Here is a 22,589-nt window from a genome sequence, read left to right as displayed (position 1 = left end):
AACAACCAAGACCAAAATACCCTTATGTCATGAATCCAGAGAATCTCAGCAAGTGCATGAGAGGATTTTCCTGTACATTTAGATTTATGGCATTTGGCAGACACCCTTATCCAGAGCGACTTACATTTATCTAATTTTTCATACAACTGAGCAGTTGAGGGTTAAGAGCTTTGCTCAAGGGCCCAGCAGTGGCAGCTTGGTGGTGCTGGGGATTGAACTCATGACCTTCCGATCAATAGTCCAACGTCTTAACCACTGAGCTACCACTGCCTGTCTTTTTTTTTGATGCCTTCTGATGATATAAAGTCATCAAGCGAAGACTGTGGCGGTCAAGTTCTGCGTAGAAGGTGTTTGGTAGGTTCTCGTTTGTAATGCGTTGAAATTCAACATACACCTGCAACAGAGACTAAAACATTTATATTCACAATGGATTGAAAAGACAAAATTCAGAATTTAAAGACTACAGTTTTATACACATATTAAAATATACCTGTGATTCCAAATGAAGAGCTGTCCAACACTCAAGGTTCTCTTTCACGGGTGCTGCAGTGGTATTGATCTCTTGCCTCTGTAAAGCAAATACCATTTGCATCTTGTCAACAAGTGGTAGATTTTATTCTGTCTTCTGTACCTCTTCAATGATTTCAAGCCTCTGCTGTTCAAAGATTTGCTGCATCATGTCCTTGGGAAAAATCTGGTAAAAAGTTTACCTTGGCACGTCTTTTTATGTTTAAGTGTGATAGCACTTTTTCAGGATTGTTTTCACTTTGTTTTCCGCATTGATAGCAAGTTCCTTACAACCTCCCCTCCTCAATTTGTTTCGGTAGTTTCCCATTTTAATGTTTTCCAACATTCCATCTATTGTCTGAGCCAAGCTCTCTCAGACGTAGGTGACCAGAGCTTCTGCTGCTTTTGACAGCTCTTTATCACTTAGGTAGGCTTTGAAATTGCAAATCGCAGCCGCATGTTTTTCAAGAATGTCGTGTTTCTGATTTCTGGTTAGCTGCAGCACGTTCCCGCTTTTCTCAAAGGCAGAATTTCCTTCTCTAAGCTTATGCTGTACCTCATAGGCAAACAACCTTGAAAGGTGTTGACGTGAGGAAATGTCTGATAATAACTCTGTCTGTAGTTGAAGTTGAACTTGTTCCTCCCTCAAAAAAAAAAGTCGTGGATTCAGAACGAGTGGCGATTGTGACCTTCCATGTAGTTCTGGCATGAACAGATATGACACGAAGGATAATCACTGTTCAGGAAGAGGCTGCCATGTTTCTCTGAAATGAAACAGTGCTAACAAATACTGAAGCTTAGTTATAGTGTACTGCACATACATTTTTTTTTTTTTAATCAATATTCCACTGAAGTACTCGCGTTCAGAAAACTCAGCAGTAATTAATCAATGAGGCCATCAGCGAGAGAACCAACAAACGTGATGGTGTCATTCAAAGTCTCCTGATGTTGGTGAAAGTTCATAAGAACGTGGTGTCATTCAAAGTCTCCTGATGTTGGTGAAAGTTCATAAGAACGTAGATGTTCAACATACCATGATTCAAACGAATTACAGAGCAATGAAACAATGTTATTCACAAGATAGATCTGTGCAATCCTCTAGAACTGAGGCAACCCATCACATGCTCCTGCAGACACGAACATTCCAAAGTAGATAGTACCATCTACAGTGACTCTAGATGTAGTACAGATTGTGCTACTGGTTGTCTGTCTTTGAATGAATGCTTTCGCACTATCCGGAAGCATTGAGACTAACACTGATGTCACACTTGATGCTTGAGTGTGTGGAATTAAATATGACGGTGCACTGAGATGATACACCATCATGTGTTGGTGTCTATTTGCAAGTGTCAGTGATATGTTCTTGAAGTTCTGGGTTTCATTTATTACTCTTTTGAAGAATCTATGTTTACCCTCAAACCACATTGTCCAGAGATGCACTAATGGCACAAACCACCTTATAAGCTTGGGTAGTGCTCAACATTGAGATGTTTAGGCCGGAAATGCAATTCAGGAAAAACCTCAGATAAAACCTGTCTGTGGTCACCAGTCTTACACTGCAAATACTGTATTGTTTCATCTGTAAATGCAGGGGATAGTGACAACCCAACCATTTCTTTTAAATCCATTAAGACAGCCCATGTCTTATCTCACTCTGGAACTTTTTTGCCCACCATCAAAGGAAGCAGTCTAAGCAAAGTAGCATTTTCATGCCCATTTCTTCCAACAGTTCCTTTTGTGGCAAAAGTTTTGGGAATGGGGTGTGGTTTGTCAGTTTTGTCTTTGTGTTAGAAAATGATTCAATCTTGCTGTTTAAGGACTTTAAAGGGAAATACTTCTGACAAACCAGCTCCCGAAGACAAATGCACAACTCAACTCGTACAATGCCTTCCAAAAGGTCATGGAGGATAACTGGAGGGAAGCCCGTGATGGGGTGGATATTTTGCAGTTTTTCACACAGAACACTGTCGCCTTTTACACCAAACTCACTTCTCGTTGAACTCTAAAACATCATGCACATGAATGTCATGACTGTCCTTTGTTCTCGTGGAAAGATCCTCCTCCATTACACTTTTAATCTGCATCTCATTTCTCGTGGCTAAACAGAACCTTCAAACATACTCAGCTCTGAAAGACTCTGTGAATCCTCCTAAACCATGTGCTGCAAGAATGTCAGCAGACACAAAAAACAGTGCCTAAATTCTCTCCTAATGATTCAGTGAAAACACCATCTTCCTCAAGAATGCGTATGACTTTTAACAGTGGTGAAAAGAGTGTGAAAAGACAGTGGTCTTTGCACAACAGGGCTAACTGAATTGTGTGCAAGGTTGAGCTATACTTACTGGGAAGGTTGGCAAGGACCCAGTACACTGCGCAAAGTTTGTGAATTTTTATTTTTTTTTTTGGATGTTCCAAGTGTGTTTGCTTTTTCTAGATCATCAATGTATAGTTGGATTGGCAATCTGAGCTCTCCAGATGAAAGCAATGTGTTTGTTTGAAAATATGAACCATCAGTGCAGGAGCTGTAATGAGCAGACAAACTAACAGACCCCTGTATTCATTTTAAGAACAGGCACATACACCGTTGTTTTTCCTGAGAGTCCCAAGTCATACTGAACAGGCATTACCAAAGGGTAATTTTTCTCAACGAAGGTCTTTTTGTGCTTTGCAGTGGACAAATCAGAGCCTGCAGTTGTCATTAACTAGAATATTGCAGTCCATAACAGCCTCAGCTAGTTCATCAAGATCAGAACTAGAAACATCCAAGTCATGTTTCTGAAGAGTATCTTGTAGTGCCTCTTGTACTTTGATAAAGAAAATATCTGAATCATTTATTCAATGATTTCCCGTGAAGCTGAGTCTGAGACATGAAGGATGCGTTGCATCTTCAAAAATAAAGAGGACAAATTTTAATTCACTTCTCAAATGGTCAACATCTCACTAGGACTCTCGAACTTCAGGGCTGTCATTACACAGACTAGACTCCTCTTCAGCAGTGTCAGAACCTACAGCTAAGCATTGTTGTCGTAAATCTGATTCTTTACATACTAGACCATCTTTATAATCTGAGCAAGTGTAAAATTTGTGGGTCTTACACTTATGGGCATTGAATGAGGAATACACATTTGTGCTAAAAAGACAATTCTTGAAAGGACATTCAACCACCTCCTGGGTTTTTGAATGTCCCCTCAGGTGACTGAAGAGGGCAGTGTCTGAGAATGGCTGCTTCAAAGAACAAATGGGACAGGTGAAAACTTTATGCCTCTGAGCCTGAACCTGGTGTGTAGAAATACTAGTGCCTCCTGTATGGTATCGAGACAAATGGGTTTTCAGGCCATTAAATGAATGAAATGAACACACAGTCTTTGTATAAACATGGCAACAGACTAACTTTTGTATAATGACTATGTTGCAAATGACAGTGTGTTAGTGACAGTGTTCTAGATGGAAATGAAGCTGAACACAGTTTACAGTCCCAAGCCGTCTCTCCAAATGATCAAACTTGTCATGCAGTTTGACGACAGTTTAAATATAGTTACCTTGCACTTTTTGATATCACTTCAACTTGCTCGGCAGTCAGACAACATTGAAGTCCTAAAAACAGAGAATCAAAACCAATTAATCTAATGCTGACCATATTTTGAACATGTATACAATAAATTGCTATCTTACATTAAAATTAACGTTACATTTATAATTGTTTCTTACCTCGGTAACTGTGCAAACAACAAACGACAGCCACCTCGTTCAAATCTGAGCAGGAAATAAGTCCAGACAAGACCTATAAGCATTCAATGCACTTAGGAAAAAAAAAATAGCATAAATTCAGCAGCTCAATAACACAAGTGCTTACAAATTATTTCATCTAAAGACTCACATGCTTACCACACTAAAAAAAAAACAGTAATGATAAACTGCTTGTGAAATGTAGAAATTGTACCTCATAACTGTCAATCCACCAATGACCTGCTTAATTAAGCCTACGCTGTGTCATTTGAAATATCCTGAAGAGACACAAAAATGCTCTTAAGATAATTTTTGCTATACATTTGGTTCTATAAATATGATAATATTATCTTTAAATGCAAGTTAACAATAAATACAAAGATTATTTCGATAACCTAAACCAGCCATGTGTCTAGACTTCAAGCAACATGAAGTACTTATATATAATATAGGGTTATACATGTGGCATTAACAGTAATATATATATATATATATATAATATGGATAATTTAAAATTTTTATAGTGGAAGTTCTGATAGAATTTTAAATGACTTACATTTTAATCCAGTCTGTCTGAAGTGAGGCGGCCATCTTAATAAGAGGGAAAGTTCAGGCTCTCAGCATGTTTGGTGATGACGTCACTAATTGGTGAAAACCATTTGTTCAAATTGAAAAATGTGATTATAACTTAAAGCTGTGTTAGATGCTGAAGAGACTCAAAAAAAATTAGTGTAACTATTTAACACATTTTGAGGAAAATGTACTTTTTAATAAATAAATGGCACTGTTGGGGATTACAGTGCAGAGCGAGTTCAAGAAGTGCTTTGAAGTCTCTATCAATAAATGCATCCTGATACTGGTTCACTAGGTCATGGATTAAGAATACCATCAGTCAAAGAACTCTGCTGGGAGGTAATATAGTAAGAAAAGCACACAGACAACACTTTTTTTAAATTAAAGTGCTGATTTAAGTACTTCCGGAAGAGGTAGGTCTTTAGATGTCATTTGAAACTGCCAGTGACTCAGCTGTTCGGGAATCTAGGGAACGTTCATTCCACCACCTAGGTGTCAGAACAGAGAACAGTCCTGACAAATGAATTCCTCGTGCCCTGAGAGATGGTGGGAACAGTGCTAGAGGATCGGAGGGTGCATGGTGCCCTTGCAGGGTGTGATAAGTGCTTTGAGGTAAGTGGGTGCTAGTCCATTTTTGGCTTCGTAGGCAAGCATCACTGTTTTAAATCTGATGCGGGCAGCTACAGGAAGCCAGTGGAAGGAGCGTAACAATGGCATGGTGTGGAAGAACTTAGGAAGTTTGAAAACAAGTTGTGCAGCTGCATTCTGGATCAGTTGCAGAGGTCGAATGGCGCTCAGAGGCAGACCTGCCAAGAGCGTGTTGCAGCAGTCCAGTCTTGAAAAGATAAGGGACCTGAGTGGCCAGTGTGGATAGAAATGGACGGATCCTTCTGATGTTGTAAAGGAGAGATCTAAGCTGAAATATGAGTGTCTGAGGGAGAGAAGAAGATAGCAGTGGTATGAAAACCCATGTGAGGATATGGCCCCACCAAGAGCTATAGAGGGAGAACAGAAGAGGACCAAGTACTGAGCCTTGTGGGACACCAGTGGAGAGTCTGCATGGAGTAGATATGGATCCCCTCCACGTCACCTGATATGACCAACCTTCCAGGTAGGAAGCAAACCATTACCATGCTGTGCCATGAATTCCAAGACTCATGAGGAGAGACAAGTGAGTCTTGTGGTTGACTGTGTCAAACAATGTTTACCCATGAGATGCATGCTAGGATACATGGCATTGTGGACTCCATGAAGTCCCAAGAGATTTTAAAAGAAAATCTGGTTGCCTCTGCCATGAAGTCACAACTGAGTTGTGCTTGGATCTTCCAGCAGGACAAGAATTAAAATATATATTTAAAAAACAACACAAAAATGGCCCAGTGACATCAGATTCAAACTTTTGTGTTTCAAACTTTGTGTATTCTCAAATTTTCTCCAGCTTAATAATTCTGGCTTTGACTCTAAATTTAATTGAATAGATAACAACATTTATTCCAAAATATTGCTTAGAATATGAAAAAAATGTACAAATTATATCTGCTTTGATCTTATTAAAGAAAAACCTAATGGTGTTCATCATAAAGCTGTTGGACATATTTTCATTGTTTAGGGTTTGTTATATTATTAACGAATGTTATTTATGGCATTTATTACTAATGTAATATTTTTAAAGAAATTAACATTGGAGGGTTTTAAAGTTTGGTATTAAAATTTGATGTTCATGGCAGTTTTGATGCATTCCAAAATCAATATTTATTATTTCCTATGAAGAAAAGCCATATGGAGACTATTATATGCCAGTGAACGTGTTCTCCACTCAGCCAGTGAAAAAAGAGTTTTATAGGCATATGCCAATGTGTTTGAGTTTATAAAACTTATAAAACTGATTAGGAAAAGTACAGAGGTTATCTGGATGTCTGTGGTTTTTTTTTTTTTTTTTTAACAGGTTTTTTTTGGATGGATTGAGTCTGTTTTACTTTATGTAAGAAAGGAAGTTAAGGAAGTTTAAGGAAGGCTAGCAGAGTGCTTTTAATAGCTGGATAAAAACAAATGTATATTTAACATCCCATCAGATTGACTGAAAAACAATATTATTCACAGATGTGAACTATGATTTAGAAACCACACTGGTAAATGGTGATCACTAATGGTTTATGATTACAAAATTTAATGTAAGAAGATTTGATATGAGTGGTATGACTGAGAGAAATCTGATTCTTGTTACACAGTTCAGTCAGCTGTGCTTCAGTAAGTCTTTTAATAACTAACTGACACCCTGCAATGGTCATAGCGAAGGATTCAGTGGGATTTTACAACTGGGAAAGTGGGAATTATGAGACATTAGGATTCCAGAGGCATCTAACTGAAGCAACATAGTTCTAATAGGCACAGGATCTGGTTTTATATCTTATATTTCCCCTTAATATTGTGCTTATGGCTCTTTTACTATTTCTGTTGAAACACAGAACCAACAGTAAGTGTGAATTTAGAGATTTATTTATTTATAAGATTAGGCTTGGCTAAAACCAAAGAGGTTTGGAAGTTACCTCATGGCCAGTATTTATCTGTGATAAACTGCTGCGTCAGGATTTTATTAATGTGGATCAAACATATGAGGCCTTAAGACTCTGATGGTTGGACACACTGGAATTGTGATTAACAAAACCATGCTTACAGTGAAGAGATACAATATATTACATTAGGTAAGGAATAAAACATGACTGTTTGTGATGTTATAGGAAAATGGTCAGAGATGTTGTGGTGTGACACAGAAAATCAACATTCTTTTCTTTTTTGGTATTTGGCAGACACCCTTATCCAGAGTGACTTACAGAAGTGTTCTAAAGTCTCTATCAATAAATACATTCTCATACTGGTTCACTAGGTCAGTCGAGCAGTGCTAGAAGATCAGAGGGAATGTGGTGCCGAGTAGGGTATGATAAGTGCTTTAAGGTAGATAGGTGCTGATCCATTTTTGGCTTTGTAGGCAAGCATCAGTGTTTTAAATCTGAGCAAGCATCTGACCATTTGAGAATAGGTTTGAGAATTCAACAGCACTGTAACATGAAATAAAGTCAACAGACTTTCTTCATTTACTTTCTTGCAACATATTTCCATTTGTATAAAATGTACTACCAGTTAGTTAGAGCAAAGTCCAACTGGCCACTTTGAGTGGGGCCCAGCTGCAGCCCTGCAGATTGCTGCTGCTGGGCAAAGCCTCTGATTACGCAGAAGCCACTGAATGGACAAAATCGTGAGTGAATGCAGAAGAAAAATGAACATAGAACAGGGACTGTATGAAGAGTAGAGAGTAGAGCCATAACTCCTTTTTTTCAAAGAGAGAGTTTTTCAGTTATTTTAGGTCATTATTGACATGTGGCATAAATCAGGTTTGGGTTTGACTCCCAGCTCCGAGTATTTTTACTGGAGCCTCAATCTAGCTAACTGCTGGATCCAGTCTCAACCTCTGCCAGGGGATTTTAAAGATCCCTTGATGGCTAAAATAACCCTGTGGGAACTTGGATGTAATTTACACCCTTTTCTGGTGTTGGGACGAAATGTAGTGCCCATGCCCTGTCTGGGACACAATGAAGCAGACAGACATGTCATCTACGGGACTAAGAAAGATTAGAATTTCAAACTAATAGGAATCAGGTGCCATGTGTGGCCATTGCCAGCAAGTTCTGTGGCTATCCTGGCATGCCAAAGCCCATGAGATGAGAAAAGCAGAGTGGATTCTTTCACTGTTAAAGCATAAACAGAGTACCTTTTCATTTGGCATTATTCTTTAAAATTGCAGTCTTTTGAGAGAAAATTCATTTATTTCTGTGTCCTGCTTGGTGACAATCAAATTGAGACAGGGAATGTATGGTAGGGATGTATGGTGCATCAGTTTTTTAACACAGGATTTATGGTGCACTTTGAGTAATAATAAAGTAAACTATGTCCAATAGAAATTTGGACAACACTACAAAATGGCTGACATCCATGTGTACTGTATGGTATGTAGGAACATTTTCAGACAAGAATAGGCAGAGGTCTGAGGATGCTGCTTTTATTCTTTGCTTTTTTCCTCATTCTTTTGGCAATTTAAGTCCAGCCAAGCTTTTCCTACTACTGAGATGTGGGTTCAAGGACTAACAAGATTGTCATATTGTTATTACCCTTAGAGTAAACTATTGGCTTGGCATGCCAAATCAGGAAGCGCTGCTCAATTGAATGTTTGTATGGGAAAGTTGGGTGGACTGACTAAATTGAAAAATTAAAGGAAATACCATAGGCTGCAACTTCAGAGATTCTGTCACTTTTGCCAATGCCACAACCACAGCTGAACTACTGTATTAGTGATTTTTCATCCAACAATTTTTTTGTAATGGCATGTAAAAAGCTTAACAGAAAAGCTTAAAAAAATCTGCAGATTAACAACTAAAGATGATGAATCATTTCTATCCTGTTGAAGTGGTCTCTTCTTTGATGACTCCACCCCTTTTATTCTCTGCTTTCTTCCTCATTCATATGGTACACAAGTTTAGTCCAGCCAAGATTTTTCCTACTGTTAAGATCCTGGTTCAAGAACTACCTAAGATTGTCAGGTATGTTGATGAAACCATTTCCCTGATTTTCCCTGATTTCCCTGATTTTATATTGGGTTGCAAACATGCCAGAACACAGCATACTACACTGCAACATCATAAGCAATCTAGAGGTCTCTCTTTGCCTGATCTCAATTTATATTACATATCTTTTCAGTTGTGACTGTTTGGATGAGCACCTGTTCTAGAGTTTCTTGGCATTCAGTTGAGGATGCTGTTGTGAAACCCCACAGACTCCAGGATTTACCCTATACTGGTCTTAACCAAAAAAATCTTTCGCTTCGATGTGGTCCCAAATAATGGGCCTAATACTGTAAATACCATTCAACCACACCATTATGGAATAACCACATAATGGACAACCATTTATGTATCCTGTGTGGAGAGATAAAGGCATGTTTACTTGAATCATTTGTTCAATGACTTGGGTCTGTGTAACTTCTTGGACTTAAAAAGCCAATTTAGTCTTACATGTTACATCAATCTTTATATATCTCAGACTGAGATCAGCTGTGAAAACCTATGGGGTCCCCTGGGACAACCCAGTTAGTTCACATTGCGTGACTAAATGGTTTATGTCCCGTTCCTCCAAAGAGGGCATAGTTTCATGCATTTACAGTATTTTGGTGGATGAAACTTGCACTGCATTAAGTTCTATATGGGAAAGAGAATTAAATTGGCTTGGATTTCATCCTAACTGGAATGCTGTTTGGTCTAACTTAAGCCCAACCTCGGAAAGTTTAGCTTATCAAATAATGCAGTTTAAATGCCTACATGGGGCATATTCTACACCATAACTCCAAAACAAAATTGTAAAAAAAAGGGTTACAATTCCTTATTGTACCATATGTTTTGGGATTGCAGAAAAATCAACCAATTTTGGGAAAGTGTATTGTCGGTATTATCAGATGTGTTAAGAATGCTAAGAATGTTATGTTTACTATGTGATGATAGCTCTTAAACTTTACAAAGACTCAAAGTGGATAGTTTACTGCTGCAAAAAAGACTATTTTAAACAAATGGTATAATTCAGGTATAAATATGCTTTGGCAATGGCTTTTATTTTATTATGACATAGTTTCATTAGAACAAACCACTGCTGTGATTATTAAGGCCAATCCAGCTACAGTAAGGACATGGACAAGGACTGCATTGATAACATGAATGACATGATGACAGAATGACAGAATGTCTATTGTGTGTGAAAGTTGAAGCTCCAGCCGAGATCTACTATTAAGATCTGGGTACAAAACCTTCCAAGATTGTCAGGTTTATTTTCATTGTCCCTTGATGAAAACAAACCTGACAATCTTGGCAGTTCTGCTTCCTATTTCAGAGGAATCTATTAGTCTTGGCAGTCCAGATCTAAATCCAGATCTAAAATATAAGGAAACGTTGATATGTTAGAATGTCTATTGTGTGTGAAAGTGGAATTTCCAGCAGGGATTTTCCTACTATTATGATCTGGGTTCAAGAATTACCGAGATTTTCAGGTTTGTTTTCATTGTCCCTTGATGAAAACAAACCTGACAATCTTGGCAGTTCTGCTTCCTATTTCAGAGGAACCTATTAGGCTTGGCAAATCATATCTAAAAATAAGGAAGTACTGATATGATAGAATGTCCACATATTGTGTCTGAAAGCGGAATTTCCGGCAGGGATTTTCCTACTATTATGATCTGGGTTCAAGAATTACTAAGATTTTCAGGTTTGCTTTCATGTCCTTGATGAAAACAAACCCAACAATCTTGGTGGTTCTGCTTCCTATTTCAGAGGAACCTATTAGGCTTGGCGAATCATATCTAAAAATAAGGAAGTACTGATATGTTAGAATGTCTACATATCGTGTGTGAAAATAGAATTTCCTACTATTATGATCTGGGTTCAAGAATGACCAAAACAGGTTTGTTAAAAAAAAAAAAATAAAACCTAAAAATTCATCAACTAAAGAAGAATTTATATCCTGTTGGGTATGGTCACTTCCAGGATGACTCCACCCCATTCACAGGGCACAGGGGCTCAAGGAATGATTTGATAAGAATGAAAATGATTTAATCATATGCTATGGCCTTCATACTCACCAGATCTCAAACCATTTAAACATCTATGGGACATTTTGGAGCAAAATGTCCCAATTATCAAAGCACGAATTGAAGGAATACTGAAAGAAAATTGAAAGAACAGTGCTCATCTCTCCAGTGCAGTTCCTGAAATTTGTAGAATCTGTGACAAGGCACACTGAAGCCATTACACTTTTGTATGTTTGGCTCGTATGTATATACTCTGGGGTCCAAAAGTCTGAGACCACACTTAAAATCTGGGAATTTTGTATTTGTTTGTTTGTTTCAATTAAAATAAATGGAATGTTTTAGAATTTTGAAATATTTAAAATATAAGAAAGTAACATTTCAATATCTTGAATATTTAATATTCATGATTCTGCACTATTTCTAGGTCCCTATTTAAATGTAAGCAATTTTGTGATACTGACCATGTTAACTGCTTTGTACAAAAGGTCACATTTTTCCTCATGCCTAATCTCTTGTATTGAAGCATCCGTTCAGACGAAGCTCTGATGGATTTGATGTAAAATGGATCATAAGATTTTGTAGAAACATGTGGAGTCCATGCCAGCTCGAGTGCACACTGTCATTAAATCAAAAAGGGCAAATACCAAATGCTCTAAAGCTCTACTCTAGAAAAAGAGTCTACTCTTCTACTTTTCACTAAAGTTGATGTCAATAATATAATTTGTAATGAAAATTGTTGTATTAAATTATAAAAGAATGCAAAATAGAAGCTAATGCTCTCCGAATTTGGACCCCGCTGTATGTATCAATAACAGCCATGAAGTTTGGCTATTGTAGTCTTTCTTGCTGTAATTGCTCATATTGTCATTTTAAGGCTTTTCATTTAAGAGTAGCTGGTGGAAACCCAGATCCATTTCCATTTTCTTTTGTTGGCTTTTATATTTTGCTTAAAATTTGTGATACATTTGAAAGGAAATGCTCAGGGTGTTCACTGTTGGCTGTGTGTTTGTGTTGTACAGGATGGCCGAACTGCACTGCACATCGCTGCTGCCCACTCCACAAACGACATTGTGAAGATCCTGGCAAGAAAAGCAGATCCAAATACTCCAGGAGGGGTAAGATCAGACCATCCTTTATTTCTTTGAACACACTATTAGATACTCCTTTTTCTCTGTTATCTCTGTCTCCTTATCTGTCTCTCTCCTGGTGTCTATTTATTTACTTGAGTAGGCATTTCCTTTGTGTACACGTTTCTGTGCCAGCACCGTCTCCTCCGTGGCTTTGGGTATTTCTTTACAATAAGAGTCACAATATAATGTAGCCTATTATTAGATAAATACAGTGCATTTTGTCAGACTATGCATAGAGTGAGAGTTTGATTGACAGAAACTAACAATGAAAAAATGAAAAGCCATTTTCGTTTTGTATAGATGCACTGTACACAGGCTATCATTATCATCATTCCTAGTATCTATGTCTACTGACCATTTTGAATAACAGTGACCATGTTTGAGTAATTTTTAAAGAGTTATAACAAAGAGAGGCAGAGTGTAGGAAGGGAAGGGAGTTTCTTAAAAATGCACAGTGCTCTTAATATCCTCATGGTCTTTATGTAAAACAGCACACATGCAAAACAACCAAATCGCCACCACAGCAGAGTTTGCACACACACCTAATCTGGGCTACTACAGGGAGTAAGCAATGGCTTCACATGTCTCTCATCCAGATTATTTAAATGTCACAAGTCATTTCAACTATATACAAGTACATAGTGAAACGAAACAACGTTTCTCCTGGACCAAGGTGCTACATAAGACAAACACAGAACAACACAGAACTACAAGGGACTACATAAATTATACATAAAGTGCACAAGTACAAACATGTGCAGACAGCACAAGACAGTACAATGACTACTGGGACAGACAATGGGCATAGCGAGTCCCAGTGCAGCGCCGACCAGTACACAGTTTCTGTTAAAAGTGAACCTAGTGACAATAGTGCAAAGAGTACAAGAGTACAATACAAGTAGCTGAAATAGTGTAAACATAAGAGTAGCAGCCTATGTACGGTATAATAAGTATTGTAGCAGCATAAACATGTGCAAAAACTTGCAAAAAAATTGCAAAGAGGATGGAGGATGCTCAGTTGTGTGTGTATATATGTATGTGTGTGTGCTCAGTCCAGTTTCTGAGTATTGAGGAGTCTGATGGCATGGGGGAAGAAACTATTGCACAGTCTGGTCGTGAGGACCCGAATGCTTCGGTACCGTTCACCAGAGGGCAGAAGGGTAAAGAGTGTGTGAGAGGGGTGTGTGGGGTCATCCACAATGCTGATGATCTTCTCAGCTGTCCTCACTATCCGCTGAAGGGTCTTGCAATCCGAGACGGTGCAATTCCCAAACCAGGCAGTGTTGCAGCTGCACAGGATGCTCTCGATAGTTCCTCTGTAGAACATGGTGAGGATAGGGGGTGGGAGATGTGCTTTCCTCAGTCTTCTCAGAAAGTACAGGCGCTGCACATGCTAAATACATGGTCAGTCAAAATAAAGTTTTTTCATTTATCTTCAGTAACTGCTTTATCAGAATCAGAATCACTTTATTCGCCAAATGTACAAGTACACAGGAATTTAACTTGGCACATCAGCACAAAAACATCAACAAGTGTGTATACATACAAACATATAGACAAAAACAAAAGTGCATACACAAATACTGTACAATAAACAATAAAAATGAAATAAAATCCACAATAACACAATAAATACAATACAGAAATCACAATTTCACAATCACAATGTCGAGTGGTTCTGTTTACCTGAAGGGAGTTTCTGAAACAGATAGTTCCCCAGGAGAGTTTAGTCCACAAAGTCTTTCTCAGCTCACTTCTTGGCCCTGATGTCATGCAGCTCCTGAACTGACAGCTCCTTTCTGTGGTGTGCACAATTTTCTGCAGTCTGGCCTTTAAACAGGAATATTCTGAGCTGAACCACACAGTTACTGATGATAAAATACTCTCCGTAGTGAATCTGTAGAACTGAGATAGAGCTGGTAGAGATTCTGCTGAGGTTCCATGCCTTCCGTGGAAAAAACTGGCGCTGATGAGCTTTCCTAATTACGATTGTTGTGTACGTTGAGTAGAGTGGAAGATGACTGAGTACTCTGACCTTCCAAGTGAGTGTAAAAGTCGTTATGTTGGTTAGCCAGCTTGGGGGATGTTGTGACTTTTTCTTTTAGCCAGTGATGGTTTTAAGTGTTTTTCAAAAGCTTGATCAGGTTTGTCCATATACTTGTGTTTTGCTGACCTGATTACTTTATTGAAGTTTTTTTTTAAGCAATCCAGTACTGCAGTCTGTTCCCTTCTCTGTCAGCCTGCTCTCTGATCTTCCTCAGCTGCCCAAGCTCGTTTGTGAACCATGGCTTGTTCTTGTTTAATTTAACCACAGTTTTGGTAGGAAGGCATATTTGCCCACAGAATGAGATGTAGGAGTAGAATGTCAGTATATGAGTCTATAGAGCGACAGGATGCTTGTAAGGATTCCTAGTCCATGCTGCTGATACAGTCCTGGAGCATTTCCACTGCTTCAGAAGACCACCTTAAGACTGTAGTTTTGCTTGGTTTGGTTTGCTTTAGCTATTGTTTGTATGCAGGTACCATCTGGATAATTCATTGCATGATCTGAGTTGCTGAGGGGAGCACAAGAGGCCGATCGATAGGCCCCTTTTATAGTAGATTAAAAGTGGTCTAACATTTTGTTGGGCAGTTTGAGTTAAAATCGCCCAAATCAGAAGCGCAGAGTTTGGGTGTTTGTTTTCGATGCCCAATATCTGTTCAGCAAGCAAGTTCAGCGCATCATGTGTGTTAACTTCGGGTGGAATATAAACACCAGAGAAAATTAGGGATGAAAATTCTCAAGGAGACTTGCAAGCTGTAAAAAAGTGCCTCCAGGATAGTTGAATAGATATGCTATAGTGTTTTAACATTGTTACATTAGTTGATATTTATATAAAAACAAAAACCTTGTCCTTTGGTTTTACTGCTTAGTTCAGTGTTACAGTCAGCTCTAATCAGTTGATAGCCCTGTAGCTCCACTGTTGTGTCCAGGATGTCCAGGGAGAGCCAGGCCTCAACAAAAAAGAGAGAAGCTGTCCGGCTGAAGTCAGCTGCTTAGTTTAATTTGTCCAATTTGTTCAAGAAAGCGCACATTGGGTATGTACAGTACAGGTGACACAGCGCTGTGGCCTCCCTTTCTCCAGCAGTGCAAGGTTCCTGCTCTCTTTCCTCTATTCCTCTGCTTCAGGTCGATGCCTGTGGCATGACGCTGCTTTCCACTGGTCGCTTGATTAGATCAAAATGTTGGCTTGAGTTCTAAGGAATTTGGATGTCATGCTAGCAGTTATGGTCACCCTAATACACATAAGCACTTCTTGAGTGTAAACAATGCATTTTGACTGAAAAATGTCAAACAACAAAAACAGAGAGTGCTGAACTACAACGGCAGCGAGGTACTCGTATCAAAATATCCTGGTCAGGGTGGCATTGCTCTCCTGGAACACTGGGAGTGTGGCTGGAATACACCCTGGATAGGATGACAGTCCATTGTAGGTATAATGTATACGCACATTATTATGTATATATTCACTAACTGAAATTAATATGAAAGGTGTGTCTTTATGAAAGTGAGGAATGTATATCTGAAGGTTTAAAGCGTTAGATTGGTCATGTTCACCTGTTTATTTTCCTTGGCTCTAGCCCAAGGCTCAGCTGCCACTTCATTACGCTGCCGCTCGACCTAATGGTTCCCTCGACGTGGCGCAGACTCTGCTCAAAGTCTCCAACAAAGATGCACGTCTTACACCAGACGAGGTAAATTATTTATTATAATACAGTAAAACTGTCTATACAGCTCCCTTCCTTTGCCTGGTTCTAAATAGAATTACAAAAATTGTCTTACTACTATTAATTATTTAATTTGAAAACTGTCAACTTTTTCTGGTTTCATTTGAATTTGTATAATTTTAAGCTTTAGTTCTAAAGCTAAAAATGTGGCTGCTTAAACACGGTTGTACTCAGAGGTTCAACTGTAGAATGGATATCTTCAGTTCAAATGACAGATGAATTGGTGGAGTATTTTAAATGTATATTTTTGGCTTAGCTAGCAAGGTTTTTCCAAAATGTCATCAAATTGATCCTGAAAACCAATTTCACTAGTAGAAGAAAAGGTAAAATTACCTTAATATTAGTTAGCTAGCCTACTAATTTAACATTAATATTCTAAATACTATCGCATACTGTAGTTAAATTCAATGGTATTACTTGTTTAAATATTATACACTGGTTGCCATGCCTGTTTTCCTTAAATTGCTTCTAAATAGCTCTGTAACTGTCTTAAGCTTTCTTCACTAGGGGAAAAAAAACCCTAAAATTATTCATACCCTGGAATAAACAAAAGCACAAACCACCTTTTCCTTGCATCCCCTCCTCTCCCCTGCCCTAAAACTGACCCTTGTTTATACTGAATTAAGTGCCATTTCTCTATAGGAGTAAATAGACCTGGTAAAGGCCTAATATATCCAGACAGAATTAAGGCTCTAGTGTTATGGGGACTGAGAGGTGTATTCTTTGCTCTAATTTAACAAGACAAACCTAGTTAAAAAATGAATGAGGCATGTCTTGTGTGGTAGAAGTTCTTCAATATACAACACCCATTACCTGTTCACAGTTAATGTCATTTTAGCTATATTCATTACAATATTGTTAAGTGTTTAGTAAGTAGGTGATGTTGTGGGTCTTATGCAGTGCCCTTCTTTTCCTGTATTTTTTCTTTTAGCTTTGGAATACCTTCGTTCTTTGCCTTGAATCAAATGACAGTGTGGCATTGGTTTGTGCTTTTCTCTTTTCTCTCTTTTTTTCTGCAACCAGGATGGCTACATTCCACTGTTGCTGGCCATCAAAGCTGGGAATGTTGGAATTGTTAAAGAGCTCCTCTCAGACCTTTCGGAGTCACAGCTGCAAGCCCAGACCACAGTAAGAGCAGCCGGGCTGTCGCACACTCGGTGCCGTTTAGGTCTAAGTCTTCAGTACTTATAATGAAGGTTACATAAAACACAATGGAAAATTCAACAGATTAAACAGATTTGTTTAGACATGATGTATTACAGAGCCCTAATGATATCGACCACAATATTGGCTTTCAGTAACTACACACAAATAACTAACAACTTTCAATAACTGGCCACTAACAAAAACAGTTCAACATGACTATTAGTCAGGCAGTGTAATTACATCACACAGCCTAACACATGGCTAATTCGATATCTCGATAAGTCGGTGAAAGCCAAATACTTTTGGCTACATAGTAGATGAAACTTCAAAGAAAACTATGACATGTAGGAATGTATAAAAGCAATGTAACTCATTGTTCACCAACACAGCCATCGGTCTATTCTGACTAGGGACATATTAGTAAATCCTGAGCCCCTGGGCGGGAACCTAAGCAGGGCCCCCTCTCCACCCTGCTATACATGAGCCAATGCATTGAGCCCTGACCACCTTACAACCCCACACATGCAAAATAATCTATTCAACTTTATGCATCTATTATGAGTGTTTGAGTAGTCTCAGTGATACAGAGTAGGTAGTCTTACCTTAAGCAACTGGTTTCTTTCTTGCTTTTCACCTTACAAAGTCAACCACCAAATCATCCACCAAGTGCAGCTCTTATCAAGCTCTGGCCAGCAGTGATAGCATGTTGAGTCTTCTTTGGCCCATTTTAGTTGGATTTTTTTTTATGTGACCCAATTGGCAAAATGAACACTCTCTGGCTTTTGTTTCCGTTTTAAATTTTATTTTCATGGACATACTTGTGTGAGTTTACAGTTATCCATAATATTTCTCTTTCCTCTTATCTAGCTCCATTTAAAAACAGTTAGCTCCTAACTGACTAGTCAATGGTTGCAAATTCAGATCCAGACACCAATATCTTTCACCTAAAATTTCTATTTTAAAATTTCTCTGAGAATTCTTAGGCAAGCAGAGAAGGATTTGCTGGTCCTGTGAGGTTTGCTAACCCAAAAACACAAATATTTGTCTGAAATGAATATAGTAGCATGGCTCATTATTTAGTAGGTATGAAGTTGTTTTCTGAAATAGATTTTTCACACTTATTTTTATTCCAGATTGGCAGATCAGTCTGAACAGATGAAGTCTGAGTGCCAAAACTGTATAATAGCAGTATAAAATCTGATATTCTTTTCTGTTGAGGTGACACTGCTAAAGTAGTTATCAAGCAATTATGGTTTACCTCAGTACAATATGTTAATGCTTTCAGATTGAATGCTTTCCAGACCATGTTGTGGGATTACTGTGTGGTGTTATTGAGTTGCATCACTCTTGGCTTTTATTTTATAGCCTCATATTAGCTGAGTGCTGAAGTTACCACCCCTGTGTGGGAATTTAATACAAATAAAATCATTACATTTCTGTGGTTTTAGGTTTTGATATTATTTTACATATAGTTTTATAACAACTAAAGTATTTTGTGAATACACAAATGATGAATGCACTTCATTGTGTTAAGGTAATGTTTTAGTTTCTGTGTTTATATGGCAGATGGCATGGTGGTGCCCTGGGTAGCATTGCTGCCTCACAGCTCCAAGTTTGATCCTGAGCTTGGGTTACTGTCACTTGATCTCCCTGTGTCCACCTCCACATAGACATGGAGAGAATATACATAGAAACACCACACATAGAATAGCCCAACCTCAGGATCAAGCTGAAGACTTAAGTGTACATGACTCTTGTACTACATAAATGGTCATTACATAATTTGAATTACATTATGTTGCATAATATAACATTGCATGTAATTGTGAACTGGAAGAGGCTGACAGATCTGTTGGGGTTTAGCTGTATTCTACCCTCAGGGAAGTGGAGACATGGCTCTGCACATCTGCTGTCGACTGAAGGATGTTGAAATGGCCAAGGTGCTGGTGACATTCAATGCAGACCTTGATTCCCAAAATGTAAGGAGGCACTACTTACAGACAAAGAAATCATTACACAAATCATATATGCAAAGACACTTTTGAAATGCGAACAACCAAATTAAAATGATACTATATACAGTGGATATAAAAAGTCTACACACTGCTGTTAAAATGGCGGGTTTTTGCGATGTAAAAAAAAAAAAATGAAACCAAGATAAATCATGTCAGAATTTTTTCCACCCTCAAGTGAAATTACAATGTATAAAAATTAAGTGAAAAACAATCAGAAACCTTTTAGGGAAGAATAGGAAAAAAAAGTTACAATGACCTGGTTACAAAAGTATGCACACCCTTTAAGCACACCCATTAGATGTAACATGGAACACTGTGAAGGCCATCATCAACAAGTGACCACAGGTACCTCAGTGACATCGCAAAGAACAGGGCATCCCTCCAGAATTTACAAAAGGACAAGACAAAAACTTACTAGAGAGGCTGCCAAGAGACCTACAGCAACATTAAAGGAGCTGCAGGAATATCTGATAAGTACTGATTACTCTGTATGTGAGAACAATCTCTCATATTATTCACATGTCTGGGCTATGTGTTAGGGTGGCTAGGCAGAAGCCCTTTCCCACGAAATACCTCCAAGCCCAACTAAACACCCCAAACCATGTGGCAAAATGTGTTATGGCCTGATGAGACCAATTCCAAAAGGTATAATAATTTCATAATTCCAAATGATATGTTTGGTGCAAAAAAGAGCACATCACCAAAAGAACACAATACCCACGGTGAAGCATGGTGGTGGCAGCATCATGCTTTAGGGCTGCTTCTTCTGCCAGAACTGGGGCTTTTATCAAGGTGGAGGGAATCATGAATAGCTACAATTACTAGTCGATTGTAGTACAAACCATTCAGGCATCTGCTAGTAAGCTGAAGAGGAAAAGGAATTTCACCTTTCAGCACGACAATGACCCAAAGCATACATCCAAATCAACAAAGGAATAGCTTAACCAAAAGAATATCGATGTTTTTGAATGGCCTAGCCCGAGCCCAGACCTGAATCCAACTAAAAATCTGTGGGGTGACCTGAAGTGCCCAGGAGATACCCTCACAATTTGACAGCTCTAGAATGTTTTTGGAAGAAAATATTGTTAGGTCAAGATGTGCCATGCTGAGAGAGTCTTACTCAAAAAAGACTGAGTAGTGTAATAAAATCAAAGGTGCTTCTACAAATATTAAGTTAGGGGTGTGCACACTTAAGCAGCTAGGTTATTGTAAGTTTTTCTTTCTTTCTTTCTTTTCATAAAAAAGTTTCTGATTGTTTTTCACTTTATTTGTACACATTGCAATTTCACATTAAAAGTGGGAAAAGATCTGACGATTTATCTTAGTGTCATTCTCTTACTTCACAAAAACCTGCCATTTTAGCAGAGGTGTGTAGAGTTTCTATATCCAACCAATTAAAAAACACTTTGCCTTAACCTTATAGTACTTGTGGCTCTGCAAGTTGTACTTGATCATAGGTTATGCCCATAATATGTATGCTATACCTATGTGTTGCTTCTATGACACATCCTTTTGAACTTTGTCTATATTTTATTATTCTGCATTATCTGAACTTGGTTTTTGGTTTGGTTTTGGCAGAAGGAAATATGAAAGAGCGCTTCCTGGAGTTGTGCATACAGAAGAAAAAGCATAAAATCTCTTTTCCCACAAGACATAATAGGATTTTTACCAACATGTTAATTCATATGGGATATATACAGTATATTACCTTGGATTATTTCTACAGGTCTTTTCATAGTAGATAAAAGACAACAGAATATTTCCAGGTGCAGGACTGGTGCAGTCTGTAAAAATTATTGACATTAGGGTTTCGGACAGGACTAAAATTCCAGCGGTACACCGGGACTTTTCCCACCTATCCATATAAAGCTGGTAGTGCTTTAGGAATGAGTGAAAATGCTGTGGCTGTTGAGAAGTGCAGGAGAAGGTTGGACAGTTCATATGATTATTTGTTCCATGTTTTAATATTTGTATTTAATATTGTTCCAGAAGATTTTGTGTGCATTTACAAAAATCTCTGTGTGAAATCCTGCAAATTGTCAGACAGTGGCTGTGGACTTAATACAGTGGATTATTTCCTACCAGACTGCAAGAAAAAAGTACTTCTGAGGTTAAAATACTGACCCAGTTCTCACTATTTGTCTAATTCAGCTCAGAATATGGCCCAAACTGTATAAATTAGTAAAAAACGAACAAACTAATAAAGGTTCTTTTCAGGTACTCAGGTATATTTCCTTACACTTCATGTTATTTAGACCTGGAATGCCAATGGAGAATCTAATATAGAGGGATTTTAGGAGTATGCTTGGTATACATTGTAGTAGTACAATGCCAAATGGTTAAATGAGCAGCCTGGATTTGGTTTATTCATACAGGATGAAGGGCAGACTCCTCTTCACATAGCAGCCTGGGAAGGTGATGAGGCAATGCTGGAGTTTCTGTGCTATAGGAAAGCAAATCCCAACATCACAGACAGGGTGAGACCAAAAGAGCTATATTTGACATTCTCAGATACTATATAGTGCCTTCTGCATTGCCCTTGATAATATAGGGGCAAAGCGGATATGAATGTTGCCCTTCATGAACTTCAAAAAATGTCCTTAGAGAGATACAGTAGATTATAACTTTCTGGTTGTCTTTTACCATATGATATATTCCTTTCCCTATCAGCTGGACAGATCTCCTCTACACATCGCAGCTGAACGAGGCTACACCAACATGGTTGAAATCCTGTCTGAGAAATTCAGGTCCAACGTGTTGGAAAGAACCAAGGTAAATCAGCGCCTTACACACTCATCGAGACATTTTACTGATTTACTGTGCCCTGATTTACTATGATCCTTAACAAAAAGTATTAATTTGCTTGAAAACCTGAAATATTGAAATCTGATAAATTGCACATGCAGGTTTTAACAAAGGGCTTAAATTCAGATCCGTGTTCAGAAAGTTTAATGACAAAATCAGATTCAAGACAGTCCAGGTCAAAAATCCAAAAATGCACAATGCAAACAGTATCCAAAACGTGATCAAAAATGTAGTCAAAGGGCAGACCAGAGTGAAAATACCAGAATCAGAAAAATCACCAAAACACAAGGGGCAAGA

At 38.2% G+C, this 22,589-nt stretch overlaps 1 protein-coding gene across 1 annotated transcript in view; it reads left to right on the top strand.

Annotated features, from left to right (window-relative positions):
* trpn1 (transient receptor potential cation channel, subfamily N, member 1) overlaps positions 1–22,589 on the top strand; it is a 41,957-nt gene that overhangs the window by 3,574 nt on the left and 15,794 nt on the right. Inside the window, exons 3-8 of the mRNA XM_026930082.3 lie at positions 12,448–12,543; positions 16,180–16,293; positions 17,350–17,454; positions 19,353–19,451; positions 21,863–21,964; positions 22,158–22,259. Of these exons, the coding sequence (XP_026785883.3) occupies positions 12,448–12,543; positions 16,180–16,293; positions 17,350–17,454; positions 19,353–19,451; positions 21,863–21,964; positions 22,158–22,259 (618 nt within the window). The remainder of the gene's footprint in view (positions 1–12,447; positions 12,544–16,179; positions 16,294–17,349; positions 17,455–19,352; positions 19,452–21,862; positions 21,965–22,157; positions 22,260–22,589) is intronic.

Source organism: Pangasianodon hypophthalmus, chromosome 23, assembly GCF_027358585.1.
Source record: "Pangasianodon hypophthalmus isolate fPanHyp1 chromosome 23, fPanHyp1.pri, whole genome shotgun sequence".
In the NCBI taxonomy this organism is placed as follows: Eukaryota; Metazoa; Chordata; class Actinopteri; order Siluriformes; family Pangasiidae; genus Pangasianodon; species Pangasianodon hypophthalmus.
Note: the sequence above shows the minus strand (reverse complement) of the source record. Positions and strands in the feature narration are given on the sequence as shown.